The 15,182-nt window shown below is 32.2% G+C and overlaps 1 protein-coding gene across 6 annotated transcripts in view; it reads right to left on the bottom strand.

The window, feature by feature from the left end:
* The window catches only part of ZNF800 (zinc finger protein 800), a 248,662-nt gene that overhangs the window by 65,897 nt on the left and 167,583 nt on the right, over window positions 1–15,182 (bottom strand). For 2 of the 6 annotated variants that reach the window (XM_074193781.1, XM_074193777.1), the window contains 2 exons: window positions 13,521–13,664; window positions 4,469–8,935 (listed from right to left, as the gene is read on the bottom strand). In XM_074193781.1, coding sequence (XP_074049882.1) covers window positions 7,236–8,935; window positions 13,521–13,664 — 1,844 coding nt within the window. In that variant the 3' untranslated portion in view covers window positions 4,469–7,235. Of the gene's footprint in view, window positions 1–4,468; window positions 8,936–13,520; window positions 13,665–15,182 lie in introns of those variants that run through there. The other 4 variants (XM_074193776.1, XM_074193780.1, XM_074193778.1 and 1 more) reach the window with 3 other exon arrangements.

Here is a 15,182-nt window from a genome sequence, read left to right as displayed (position 1 = left end):
TTTCCTCAAGAGGAAACCTACAAAGTATACTTGGATTCTTATATCTTAAGGGCCTTCAATAAATAGTTAATGATGGGGGAATAGCATACAAAGATATGGCTATTGCCCTAGAGAAGTTCAATATGAAAAAGAGTATTTAAAAATATTTAACACCTTTTCTGTCAGAAATAAAAGGGAATAGTAACATCAAAAAATCTAATGATGTTATAATTCAATTCTCTTCCAGTTTCTGAGAGAAAATCTTTTATTTCAGGGTAATTCAACCTCCCACATAACATATAGTTTTTCTTCCTAGTAATTCATTCATTGTGGCCCACCTAACATAAAAAACACAGACAAAGCTAGATAATAGGAATCTTTTAGCAAATCACCTATTCCACTCCAAGTGGATTTTTTTTCACCTAGACAAAAACTTCCTGACTGAATTTTCTATTTCCTGAAACTAAAGAGAAACAAAACATCTATTAAAATCCAACTATAAATACAGTCAAAAAAACAACCATTCAATTCTCCCAAAGGAAGTTTGATTTCAGGAAATCCCAAAGATACAGTGACTTCTTCATCACAATTTTGGGGATTGAATATTACAATGTAGGTTTTAAATACTAAGAATATACTCTATTTTTTTGATGTAATGTATCCGATCACTAGTATGTATTAGAAGTCAACTTGCTGGGGCAGCTAGGTGGCACAGTGCATAAAGCACCAGCCCTGGAGTCAGGAGGACCTGAGTCAAATGTAGTCTCAGATACTTAATAATTACCTAGCTGTATGATCTTGGGCAAGTCATTTAACCCCATTGCCTTGCAAAAGCCTAAAAGAAAAAAAGGTTTAAAAAAAAGTCAACTTTGCAACTATGCTGGTGACCAGCACACCAGCTTCAAAGTTTACAAATCAGGAAACAATCCTCTCAAACTTGAGCCAAGTGGTTTATGACATAATACCACAAACTGTGCTGAGTCCAAAAATCCCAACATTTCAAAAGGTTTGCACCACACTGATGCCAGAGACAGCATGGAGGGCACTGGCCCAGGACTCACTAAGATAAATTTTAGAAGTGCTCCATGAATTTGCCTAAATTTTCTTAGTAGATCTTTGGCCACAACTGAATATGGTTAATGAGAAATTCCTAATGATTATTATTTCTTTGGATTCACTTATGGTACATTCAGCAATAAAGGACCTAATTCAATTAGAACTGCATTCCAGAAAAATAAAAATCCGTTCCACAATCTAGCAATTTCAGCAAGTTCTACACTGCAATAAGCCCTTTACAATTAAGAACTGTTTATTAAATAGCCCAAAAACTCAGTTATCATTTGTCCTCTAGTATCATTTTGCACATGACCCAAGACGGCAAAAGACTTTATACCACTTTAAGGTAGACACTGAAATGACTGTGCTCGAAGTGGTCTTTCAAGAATAAAATTTCTAATGCTTTTCACAGGATGAAGGAACACAGTATTCATTGAGTAACAATTAAGCTAGATAATATTGTACCATATTATGAAATAGTACCAAAATAAAATCTATCCAGTTGTCTTTGTGCCACAATAAAATACAAAGACAGACACTAAAACATAAAATAACAAATCTTTTTTTTTCAAATTCACAACTTTCCATACATACTAATATATTCTAGGTGATATTTACAAAAAAAGCTTCACATTCTGATATATTATCCCCACAAGACAAGATGCAAAAAATGATACCACAAAATACCTGAAACTAGTATTTTTAACTTTGTAAATCACTATGTAAGTGTACTATATTATTTTGAACTCAGAATTCTTTTCATAATCACTCAACTCCCTTGGTTGTTGTTGGTACTTTTCACTATAAATGTAATTTATCAATATTTTCCATTTAAATATTAATGAAATAAAACCTCAAAATCACAAAGGCATATTAAAATTTTTTTATGAAAGAAAACATCATTCTCTGATCTTCATCATCAAACATTTACTCAAGTGCCTAGGTGCTAGTGACAATATGGTAGATATCATACAAAATTAATCTGAATATACGGTCCCTAACTCTTAATGAAAAAGTAAGGAAATTCTACTATTCTGTGGTCACAAATAACATCCTCTCCATTTTGGCATTTATACCTTGTCTTCAGTTAGGTCCATAAATTACAGACATGCACAGTTATTCAAATAGATGAGTCAGGTCATTAAGATGCTCAAAACTGCTATCCTCCCAAAAGAATATCCTGAAGGATTGGGGCATAAAACTGATAACAATGCTTCCCTTTTTTTGGAGGTCTCTTACTCCTTTTCCATTCCCCCATCCTATTTTTATGTAAATTAGTCAAGATGCTGGAACAAAAAGGCTGGAAGGAATATGGGAGAAGTTACAGACAGGTATTATGGGAAGGGAAAAAACATTTTGAGGTCAAGACACACATAGGGAATGTTTCTTTGAGGAAATGGACAAGTATTTTATGGCAACATTCTAAGAGATATCTTGTGTACAATGAATGTGCTCAAATCACATCCATCATCCATCCAGCTTTTTATGATTCTACTTTTTTCTCCATCCTAGAAGTTTTTTCCATTTTTTAAACATCTGAAAGAAAAAGACTAGGAAAGTTCTCAGAAGTAGAAGCTGACCCCACTCCTTTTATGTGTATATTAGTTGCCATCATCTGATTCACACTTAATAATCTTTATATCTAATGCCCTACATCAATAAAGAGTCAATGACTTAGAAGCAAGTGCCTTGAGTATATACTGAATAACACTTATTGTCCTGTTCAGACTTCCAAAGAATCTGAATTTTCAAGGAGCAAATAAGTCTCTTAAGCATATTTCATAGAATTATTTGCCATCAAATCTGATGGTAGAAGAGCTTATCTACCATCATCAATCTTCCCCCCCAAAAAAAATTCTCTATATTCCCAAATATGGTCAGAAAGTCATCAAGTCTACAGTCAGTGGTTCCAATGGGGTTCCAATGGCTTCAAGGAATTTTTTTCTCCCATCCCCATAATCTTAAATTATGGAGAAGTTACAGGATTCTTTACTTCATATATCTCTAAACTCTGCAAAACTCAGAAGCCTGAGGAAAACACATACTCATTTAGGATTAATATAGTAACAGACAATTAGAAAATTCTAATGGATTCAAATTCTCAAAAAAGAAGTAAGTTAAAAACTAATTGCTGGTAATTGTGCTTTCCTCAAAGATTTTATACTTTATATAAAAGATAAAGAGTCAATAAAAACTGCTTGCTGTGTATTAACACAGCATGTAAAAGATCCCATAACAAGTAACCTTCCATAAAGCATTATCAATTCTTTCTTAGGTTTGTGTTAAATTGTATAATAGATCTGTTTTTCCAACTTCCCCTCTTTCTTCTTACTTGGAATAGAAAATACATTAGATAAATAGAATCTTTAAGTGAAACATTTATGCTTCTAAAGTAACCAAGAATCTAGGTATATATGATAATCACTACCAAAACTAAATTCAGGGGGAAAAGTTTTTAACTTCCTATTTGTAATAACTCTTTTCCCCTGTGATTAAAAGATACATAAAACATTACATCTCATATATAAATGCTTCTGACACAAATTTTGCATTTCTCCTCAAAGACCTGAACCCTTATCTGAAGTCCCTGGGTTCAGAAACAGTATTAAAGAGTCCAAGAAATAGTAGTGCAAGCCAGAAAGCAATAGGAAGAACTAAATTCTACTTCTGAGTTTCTTAACCTTCCTTAATTTTTCAGATTGCTGCTACTTCCTCTACATCTCATCTTTGTTGTGATCCACTATGCTAGACCTTGTTAAAAAAAAAATTCTGCCTTTTATGTCCCTAAAAGCAAGTTCTGTTCAAGTATAATTTGTTTATTTTCTACATGGCCCAACAAAGAAAGTTTTACAGCTATTTCCTGGCCCCCCACACACACACTTCTGCCTGCCTCGCATCTTTAGATTAACTCTGTAGGAGATCAGCAGGGAAACCTGTAGGAAAAAGTTATTAGAGAAAAGAAATTCTAAAAATCAAGCTCTCCCTGAAAAACTAGGCTCTTTCCCAAAGACTGTATGCCAAGTAGTGAAAGAATAAAAAGAAAGGTAGATTATAGCTGAGGGACCAACAATATCAAGAAAGTTTGTCAAAGTTTTCAGAAAATCCTCATACTGCTTCACTGACAAAAAAAATTAGGAATTTGGAAAGTGTTTTGGAGTACATTTAGTGAGTAGGAATGTAAGAGATACTTCCAAAAACATTTCAGTAACATCCAATCAATTAAATTAACTTAGAAATGTAACCCTACCTTTAAATTTGGGTGCCTAAAAAAGATGTGTATTTGTTAATCATACCTACAGGTACATGTTTTTCACACATAGATTTGTTTTTAAAGAGGAAAATTATTACTTCAAGAAACTGAAAACAAAGGTAACAGAAGGGATACAGTTTAAGTACAGCTGTCCATAGTAACTGAATAAAGTAATAATAAGCATTTATAGTTCAACCAATGCACTTTTGTTGAAGCACATTTAGCTGAAGTGACTTCGAGTCTGGTTTATTTCCATCACATACAGTACATTTGTCCAAACAAAAGAATGTACATTCAATAAAGAACATTTCCAGCAACAGTTACAGTCTTTCTAGTTTCCTTTCACAGTATATTTTAGTGCAAAGCACTAGGAAGGCTAAATACTTTTCTATCTATAGAAGTATTTTATTCTTATGACCTTATGATCTTCAACATTTTTGGATTTTATACAAAAAGTAAATGGAAACAGGGTCCCTCCCTAATTACAGGTATGAACCCATTATAAAAACATGGTATATTTTCTCTTGAACCTTTTGAAATTAGGATAATTTGACACAAATTTCTAAAAAGCAAAATGTTTTTCCTAAAAAGTACAAAATGTTGGTAACACAGAAACCTACCAAGAAATCTGTAATGATAGGTTTGCCTTTTTCCCTAAAATCTTGATTATAAATAGGAAAAGAATTCATTGGAAAAGAATTCATTATTTTTCAAATTCTATAGCAAAAATCAAATGTTATCTACAGTGGTTGCTTGAAATTTTCTTGAAAAAAGTTTTCTTAGTTTCTCTTTTCTTCCTCCCTAAGTAGCAATATTTAAAGAAATAAAACTAACATCATAAGAAGTGGTTGTGCATGGATTGTCTGTAAATATAAAATATCAGTAAGATATTTATTACCTTCATATTAACATTAGTAAATGTGTTGCCCATTTAAAAAAATAGAAACTGAAAAATTAAGTTGCATCTATCATTAAAGTGCTTGTGTACAAAATTTAAAGAAAAAAATAGGGGAATGTTTGATTTTCATAAAAACCTCAGGTATTTACGAATTAAAGGCATTACTATGAACCATGCATGAAAATGAACCGGAACTTTCTCTACGCTATTTTAGTAAAATGAAACTTTCATTACACTAAAAAAAAATCAGTTGGAGATGAACTGATGTGAGGACAAGTACTAATATTCAGCAGACTTAAGTTCCTCTGTGTTTTAATAGACTGTTCTTAGCATACATTCACAAGAGAAATTTTTGAAATCACGCACATAACCTGGAAGAAAATCGTGCCAAATATGAAACTATGATAGAACTTCTTTGTCAAATAACAATACCAGCAGAGATATTTCCTCAGGTTGTTGAGTGCCTAAAGCTTCTGGTCTTTAAGGGAAAACAAATTTCTCAATTTTTTGTTTTTAAATACAGTAGGATGAACCTGTAGACCAAATGCACAAAATAAGACAAACTATGATGCAGGTAAAAATAAGGTTAACTTCATAGCTACTTGAAAGTGTTGTAAGAGGCAATGGTCTTAGAAACATGTAGTCAGATGGTTATTAATTTAGTTAGAAAACAGCGGTAGCAGTTGAATATTTATGAAAATATTTTTCTTTTTTTTTTCTTTATAGTACCATTTGAAGATGTTAGTGGTTCTAACACCAATTTAAAGTCTTTCCATACAAATGAACTCCAAACCTTTCTGTACATCACTTGAAGTTATCTGAGGAGAAATGGGAATAAATTAACACCTTTGAGTTTGCCAATAAAACCTTAAAGTGACACAATAGTTAAAATGGATAAGAAATGATATCATTTAAAGTTTTCCACATAAATAGAAGGAAAGGCTGGTAACTTTAAATTTATACATACAGTTTAAGTTACTCAATAATCAAACTAAGTTTTCTGATTTTAGAAGCCGAATCCAAAAATTAATTTAATATTCATGAGAGGTTTCAATTCAGGGGGTAATCAAGTATTAATGATAAATTCTTTAAAATTCATGTGCTTGCAAAAATAAGTGGAGGACAGGCAATTTTTTTATTTTTATATTGAATTTTAAAGCTTGTGTTTACTTCAAACTTTCTTAGAATGTAATGTTTAAAATTTTTATTTTCTTCCCTGTTAGGGATGTTAACCTACTTCTTGCTATATATATAAAAACAAAGTAAAACAAAAAACCCTTGAGGTAAAATTATTAATTAGGCTGAAATAATCAACAAAAAGTTTATTTGAACAAAAGGGGGAAAACTAAAACATTTTAGGACTAACTAAATTATCATTTTTTCATTAAAACGAAACTAAAAACAATAACCAAAAAAACCTTACAAGAAAACAAAATTCAAATGTTTTGTTTACTAAGTTTTCCCCTTGCCTTGAAACACTATGTTATAAGTAATTAATAAATGTTTTATTACTGCTAGTTATTCTACATTAATTTAGAGATTTTTCTGTGTAGCACTTTATTTAGCCATCACAAATCAATTTTACAATAATTACAGTGCCTTAAAAGATTTTTCCTATAATTATAGCCTTCACAAATCTTCATTCTATTTTCTCTAACTTTCCTGCAATAAAGTTCATTAGTAGACTAAGTTGCTGAATCAAATCTGTGCAAAGTTAGTAAAACAGAGGTCTTCTACTATAAACATAAGCCAATATAAATGCATGTATTTTACAATAGTAAAAGAATAGCACTGGCTCCATGCTACCTAAAGCTATGTTGCATTGTCCTGTAGAAGATAAGCTCTGAAGTTAACTTTTGTTCCCAAGTCAGTGGAATAAAGGTCACTGAAGTAAATGCAGTATGTACATTTCTCCTCAGTTCCCACTGCCATCAGATATGTGGCATGTTAGCTGTTAAAATGGAACCTGTTACAAATTATGGCCAAATGATTTTTTTTTTTTTTTTTTAGTTTGAAAGGGGGGTTGGGGAAGCAAAACTCTGTAACTGTTCCTCACCAGACTAGAGCCTTAGATCTTGTACTTCGGCCTTTGGTTTTATTTCCTTCAGGTGAATTAGAAGCATTTGCCTTATGAGTTTTCTTATGATGTTCAAGGTAAGTCTTTTTTGCAAATGCCTTTCCACACTTATTGCATCTGTGAAGAGAAAAGTTTTTTGTGACTTTTACTTCAATGCCAACATCAGCTACTTCATACTTTTTGTTGGGTGAATTAGAAGTTCCATCGTGTTTTGAATCGTTTTGCTTCGCTTCATCCCTTGGAGGGCCTCTTTTTGCCACTTTATTTAGAACAAAATCAATGGGCTTTTTTATAGCTCTGATCTCTAAACTGGCTGTGATTTTCCCAAGATAACGTGATGATTTTTTGTGAACCACTGTTATGTGCCTTATCACATCACGTTTCCGACGTGTTTCATAAGTGCAAAGTGGACACTTATAAAATTTAACGTAAATGTTATTTCCATCTGTGTGCAATTCAATGTGTTTAGTCAAGTTCTGTTTGGAAGTAAATTGGCGTTTACAAAGTTTACAGTAAAGCTGCTTGAAGTCAAAGCCAGCTGAAAGTTTTGGTTTCCTGGTTTTTTGCTGGCCACCTGCAGCAGAAGGACTCGTTGATTTAGGGCTGTCCGAGTCTTGCTTAACTTTATTTTTCTGTGCTGCCGGTGTGTTCTTTTTCTCATTTGAATGATTTGTTCCCTTTAATTCATTCTGTGGAGAATGGGTAATAGAAGGGGGTGAAGATTCTACAGAGTCTGATGGTTCAACTTTTACTTTTATTTCTGTGCTGTTGGCAGTATTATTAGGGCCTTTCTCTCTTTTAGAGTTTGTTCCAGAAAGAGTTATCTTGTGGACAATTTGCATATGTCTTTTAAGCATTATTTGTGAACTATATTTCCTCTTGCAAAGAAGGCATTTGCATGCAGTTAAATTGTATTCAGCCTTTGAAGAAGACTTTTGTTTCCGAGTCTTAAAAGATTTTTTAGGAGAAACAGTATCCAGGAACAAAGGTTGCCCAGGCTTTGTAGCTATATCAGGAGTAATTGAATCTCTCCTCAGTCCTCTATGAACTTCATCAAAATGCCTCCTTACATTTGCTTTTGTAGCAAATGATTTATAACATACCGGACAACTCCTACTCAATGTTACTAGAACATTCTTATTGCGCCCTTTAGTAGAGGACTGGTTCAGATTCTTTCGTGTTTCAATATATTTCTTTAGTTCTTCCATCTTTTTTTTGTGTACTTTTCTAATGTGCCGACGAACACCACGTCTGGAATTGAATTCTTTTCTACAAAGACAACAAATCAACTGGTGGCCAAAATCAGAATTATCAGAAGCTTCCAAGTCAGTGTGTGATTCCTGAGGCTGTTCATCAGAAGTTGGTGTTATTTCATTCACAACTGTTTCTGCAGGAGGGGGCTCTACAATTTCTACTTCTGTATATGGAACTGGAGTTGTTTTAGACTGTTCAAGGTTGGGTTCTTGCATTTGAACTTGAGTTTGATCAGGAGAATTACTTGATTCAGTGACCTCAGCTGGATTATTAGTCCTTGAAATATACTGAAACACTGCATTCTGATTAGTTTCTATGGGTTCTAGTCTAATAATATATTCTCGCTTGTCCACACTTGGATAAATGGCTTCTAGGAGATCATTTATGGCTTGGCTTTGTTTATCATTTACATCAGGAAGGTCTGTTAAAACAAAAACACCATTTTAGGTTTGTTCTAGTTCATATTTTAAAAGACAATATGAACATCTGCAAAAATGTTTATTAAATCATTTGGTCCTTTTCATTTTTTATAAGAATACCCAGTATTTTACATAAGTACAACCAGTAAATTTAATTCAGTTTTACTTTAATTTAAATCGCTGATTTAACACAAACATGCAACTTTTTAGTAATACTTGCAGTTCTACATGACACTTGCTTCCACTGCCAAGAGCATAATTTTACAACTTTAAGTTTAAGTTACGTTAATCTATGAAAGAAGAGGAATTAAAATTTAAGTTACTCGCCCAGGAAGACAGAGCTAGTAAGCGATAGAGGGAAGAGACTGGAACTCAGGTCTTCCAGGCCTAATACTGTATTCATACACTGCCGCCATCAATTTAAATTATATAAAGCAAAAACAATATCTCTGAACAACACAATATAAGTTAAACTTTATATTTTTTAACACTCAGTCAACAACATTTACGTGCTTATGAGTGCCAGGTACTGCATTAGTCTGGAATGTTTAAACAATATTTTTGGAATAGTAAAGATCAATTAAAATGATATGGCATGGATGAACTACTATAGAGAATTTAAAAAGAAATACTTTAAATGCATGATCTCAAATGGAAAGCACATCCATTAAGCTAATTTAAGATAAAGAAAAGGGAAACCAAACAAAATCAAAGAGATTTTAAGATTGAGAGAAAATCTAAGAACACATGAACATGTAGGTTATCAGTCCTAACCATGACTACTGAAAGTGATATATTTCTTTTGAACATATAATCAATACACAGCTACAGATGATTATTCCAGAAATATAACTAGTTTGGTGATCTAATGTGCCGACGAACACCACGTCTGGAATTGAATTCTTTTCTACAAAGACAACAAATCAACTGGTGGCCAAAATCAGAATTATCAGAAGCTTCCAAGTCAGTGTGTGATTCCTGAGGCTGTTCATCAGAAGTTGGTGTTATTTCATTCACAACTGTTTCTGCAGGAGGGGGCTCTACATAAGTACAACCAGTAAATTTAATTCAGTTTTACTTTAATTTAAATCGCTGATTTAACACAAACATGCAACTTTTTAGTAATACTTGCAGTTCTACATGACACTTGCTTCCACTGCCAAGAGCATAATTTTACAACTTTAAGTTTAAGTTACGTTAATCTATGAAAGAAGAGGAATTAAAATTTAAGTTACTCGCCCAGGAAGACAGAGCTAGTAAGCGATAGAGGGAAGAGACTGGAACTCAGGTCTTCCAGGCCTAATACTGTATTCATACACTGATTAGATCACGCCAAGCAGATGATAAAACATACTTGTACAAGAATTGTCTAGTGTGTTACTAATAACAGGACATTGATACAGCTTGTTTATAAACACCAGTCACTCTCAAGCCTACTTAAATCAATAATAAAAGCTATCATATAGCACTAACTATGGTCCAAGCACTGTGCTAAATGCTTCACAATTATTATCTCATTTGACCCCCACAATAACCCTGGGAAGTCAGTACATTATCCCCATTTTACAGCTGAGGAAACTAAGGCAAACACTTAGTGACTTACCCAAAGTCACACAACTAGTAAGTGCAAAACACTAGATTTGAATTCAAACCTTCAAGATTCTGGGTCCAATGCTCTAGTCACTGTGACATCAAGTTGCCCCAAAATAAAAAATAAATTTGGAAAACCAAATTTCTACTATTGTAGCTATTATTTCCTTCTCTAATACCTGTACTTGCATATTAGGTAAGATGCTTAATTACAAGTAATATTCCTTCTTTTGGGATGAGTACTGAAAATAAGCACACACTTAACTACATAGATTCGTCATTAATATTACTCTCATCTAGCCTATATATATTATTTCACCAATAATAAAAATAAATGAAAAAATCCAAATACTAACTCAGCATTGTGTCCTTTAATTAAAAAGGTAATTAATTTACTTTGGTTGTATTTAAAATAATAACTTGGGAATTAAAAAAAAAAAATAAGTAGACATAGCTCAAACAAAGCCAGAGAGGTTTCCAGAATAAAAAAATCCCCCCTTCACATATTCTACTCTCCAGCTGACCTAGGCTATTCAATATATCCCTAATTTGTCTCACTCTATATTTTTTCCTTCCTTTGTTTCCATCATCCCCCTAGTCTGAAAAGGATCCATCCTCCCTAACATTCAACTGTTGAAATTCTAAGAAATTTCAATTTGGTTGCCACCTCTTCCATGAGATCTTTCCTAACCTTTCCAGTTGAAAATAGTATTTCCTTCTTTAGTTTTAATATTAAACTTTCTATCCATTTATTGCATTCTAACTTACATTATGATTACTTGTCTTCTATCCCTAAATAGACTATAAATTTATTGATAAAAAGAATGAGAAGTCTTCAAATTTATAAAGAGAGCTTTGAACTTACTGTTCACTGAATTTGTTTTTCTCTATGGCCTATAGTATACTTTAAACCAGGATAAAATGAATCAATCAACTAACAATTATTAAGCACCTGTTCCATGTAAGCCACTATGCTAAGCACTGAGAAAGGCAAAGATATTCCCATTGATCAGGTAGTTGATATTCTAATGAAAGAGATAACATGTAAATAATTATGTAAATACAGTAGAAACCCATGGGAGTAGAAATCTATCTTCTAGAGAAGTGGAACAAGAGGGGATAGGATCAAGGATACACATGGAAGGATAAGTCTTGGTAGGAAGAATGGCCACTCTATCAGAGGCTAAATGAGACAGTGATGAATTATGTTGAGGAGAGAGCTTAACTTTTTTTTCAGTGAAATATAGGTGAATTCTCAGCTAAGGCAGTGGAGGGAGGGATACCAGGGAATGCTTAAGGAAAGACAAAAAGACTGGGAACAACCAATTAAAGAGAAGTACTGTCTTACTGTAGTGAATGCCCAGTTCACATTAGAAAATATAACTTTGCAATGGCCCCTATTGGTATTTCCTCCAATCTGTTAAGCACATGAATAGGAATGAAGAAGGCAAATGGTGGAAATAATCCAGGGTTGAATTCTGACAAGATGTGATTAGTGACAGGACAAAAGGACAAGTGATTAAAGAGAAGAAGTTAATATGAGTTAACTTGGTTTATCAAAGGGTCAATACTGGGAAAGGAGGAAGATATATAGTCATTTCAGAAGTGATGGACTAAGAAACTATTTAGAGCTTCAAGGGATTGGAAATTCCAATGAGGGTAAAGAAAGATGTGTGGAAAAACTAATAAAATATTATGATCAGATAAAATAATTTTGAAGCTCATGACATGTAAGTGGAATATTTTAAGTTAAATAAGACAATCTCTGTGTACAGCTGGAGTAGAACAATATAAGTCATGGAAAAAGAGTAGATAGAATAAGAAAGTGAGAAGCTAAAGTTTTGAGGATATATTAAATATATTTATATTTTTGTTTCACTAACAAAATACAAGTTAAAAAATAATTCAGTAACATAATTAATACTTTAAAGTGGTAATTTTTTTATCCAAAACCTTTCTAAAAGTTCAATACATTAAAAATTCTCAAAGTAATAAATTCCAGAATTAAATAATGAAAATTACTTTCTCAGATAACAAAAACTCAATAAAACATTTCAAAGAACTTAGATGAATTCTTTAAAGCACAAATGAAAACCACGACAGGCATTAATTCAGCCCTGAGAAATTCATAGATTTAAGTCAATTAAAAAGCTAATCACTTAAAAGTGACTGTTTTTTGCTATTATATTATCCATCATTTGGCAAGTGCAACTACAAGCAAAGATAGCAAATTTAAAATAGAAAGATATATAAAAAATTAACTGCTTCAAGGTCAAGGTACATATATCACTTACCATCCCTATCAAATAAAATAAAAATAAAAGAAATACAAAAGGAAGAAAACCAATATCTAAGCAAAGAATACATCTTAAGTGGCAAGTTCTCTCCTAGAGCCACTAACTCCTTTTTCCTTTCCTTGACTGAATTCATTCATCACTTAGCTACTATTATTTTCTCTTCCTCTTCTAAAGGAATTATAGGTGGATCATTGTATATAGAAGATGAGTGAAAAGAGAAAATAAAACAAGTCATTTTTAAAGTAGCATTAAAAAAAAAAAAGAAAAGAAAAGAGTTAATTCCTGAAACCAAACTCCAGAATATACAAGTAACAATGTGGTTTAAGGAAAGATACAGAATTAGAATCTAGAAGACCTGGTTTGGAATCCTATTTCTAACACAGACTAGCTATGTAAATCATTTAACCCTTTAAGACCCAAAGGCAACAATGAAAAGTCTGAATTACAGATAAGCTGCTGACATGTACCAGTGGAAACTTCCACACAATGTTATTTGGGGGGGAAAATCAAGTAGAAACTACTAATTGAAAAGGACTAACTTGATAATTGGAAAAAAATAAACTGAGAGGGAAATTTTATTTTATACCTTTATGGTTACTTAAATTATTTGTAATTTCAAGCTAATGTTTTAATACACAAAATTTCAAGGAAAGAACAATTCTAAAATGCATAAATGAAGATTTTAGTGAAAGAAACTTACTGTCATCCATCTGGAGACTTGGAGGGCAGTAGAATTTTTTATGAGTAATTAAATTTGGTAATCCTCTGAAGAGACTGCGACATAATTTACACTCAAAAATTGTGTCCACATCTCTTAATAAAATGTGTTTTAGTTGCTTAGTTCCTGGGGAAGAAAGAAAAATGAAATTTAAATGCATACCTCAAAACTAGGTAAGAAATGATGATAAATTATCATTAAGTACTGCATGAAATCAAAACCAAATACAGGCACACTATCATGAGAATCTTAAGTCCTAAGCAAAACTATGCTCTTCATTCAGTTTTATGGATGGCTATGAAAAATAAAAAGCTTCTGTCCTGGTTATTATTTACTTGCCAGGATGTGCCAACAGGTTGTGGAGATATTAGAAAATCCATCATTCAAATGCTGTATCAAAAGGGTAGAACCAAATAGGTCACAGATCTCAGGTGCTTGTTATTTTTTTTTACATAAGAATAAATTAGTGTAGCAAAAGTTAGCCCTTCCCCACCCCCTTAATGAGTCTATGTTCTCAGAACAAATTGATAAATAACTATGATTTGAAACCTTGAACTATTCTGTGAACTCAAGCTCCCTCAATATAAAAATGCAAAATAATACTGACCTATTTAATACAAATGATATAGGAGAAAACTACAACTGACCTGACATACTGCATCTTGGGTCTTAAAATATATGTCAAATTCTAGATAAATAAGCATTTATAAGGTATATCAAAAATATTTTCAAAGATATCAATGGCATATACTTTGTTATACTTTTCATAGAACTTATATTTCTTATAGAAGAAATCATATAAATGTTTGAAACTGCATTAAAAATACCCCAGCATTGACATTAATAAATGCTTTTAAAAAATCTCTAGCCATTCCTTAAAATGTCACTTATACTATTGTTAATGGCACTACCTAATGTTAAAAGACCCAGTATAGTAAAATTAACATGCATCAACTGGAAAAATGTCATTAGTAATCATCTAATCCTTTTCTTGTCATGGACCATTTTGACAGCCTGGTGAAGACTTCTCAGAATAATGTTCTTAAATGAATAAAATAAAATACATAGGATTACAAAGAAAATTAGTCCTATTAAAATATTTAACAATACATTTATTTCTCAATTTAAGACCTGCTTTAATCCTAATTCCATTTTATACAGATGAAGAAAGTGAGGTTTAGGAAAGTTAAGGTCAAACAACTAGATAATGACACAGTATTGGTATAATTCCCAATCTAATTTGTTTCCTAGAAATCAAGAGACCTAGGTTTACTTCCTAATTTCAGCATAAAATAGTAGAATAATCTGAGAAGTTTTGTGATCACTATGCCTTATTTTATTTATCAACAAAGTAGCAAAACAAAATGCTTACCTCCTCTATAATCTCAAAGGGACTCTAAGGGTATAAATAAAAATACATGAGAAGTCCTTTGAGTTCTTTAGAAAAAAACATTGCCTAATAATATAAAAAATGAGGCGCAAGAAAAATAAGAGTAAGGAATAAAACCAAAAAGATTTCCATGTCTACAAATTCCTTACTTACTCTTTTGTTAGTCTACCCCTCTATGAATTCTGAAGAATAAATTTTGGCTAAACCAGACCACATATGTTTTGAACACGTAGATATGTAACAGCTCAATAATT

This window comes from Macrotis lagotis, chromosome 7 (assembly GCF_037893015.1).
Source record: "Macrotis lagotis isolate mMagLag1 chromosome 7, bilby.v1.9.chrom.fasta, whole genome shotgun sequence".
In the NCBI taxonomy this organism is placed as follows: Eukaryota; Metazoa; Chordata; class Mammalia; order Peramelemorphia; family Peramelidae; genus Macrotis; species Macrotis lagotis.
This window is presented reverse-complemented; position numbering and strand designations above follow the sequence as displayed.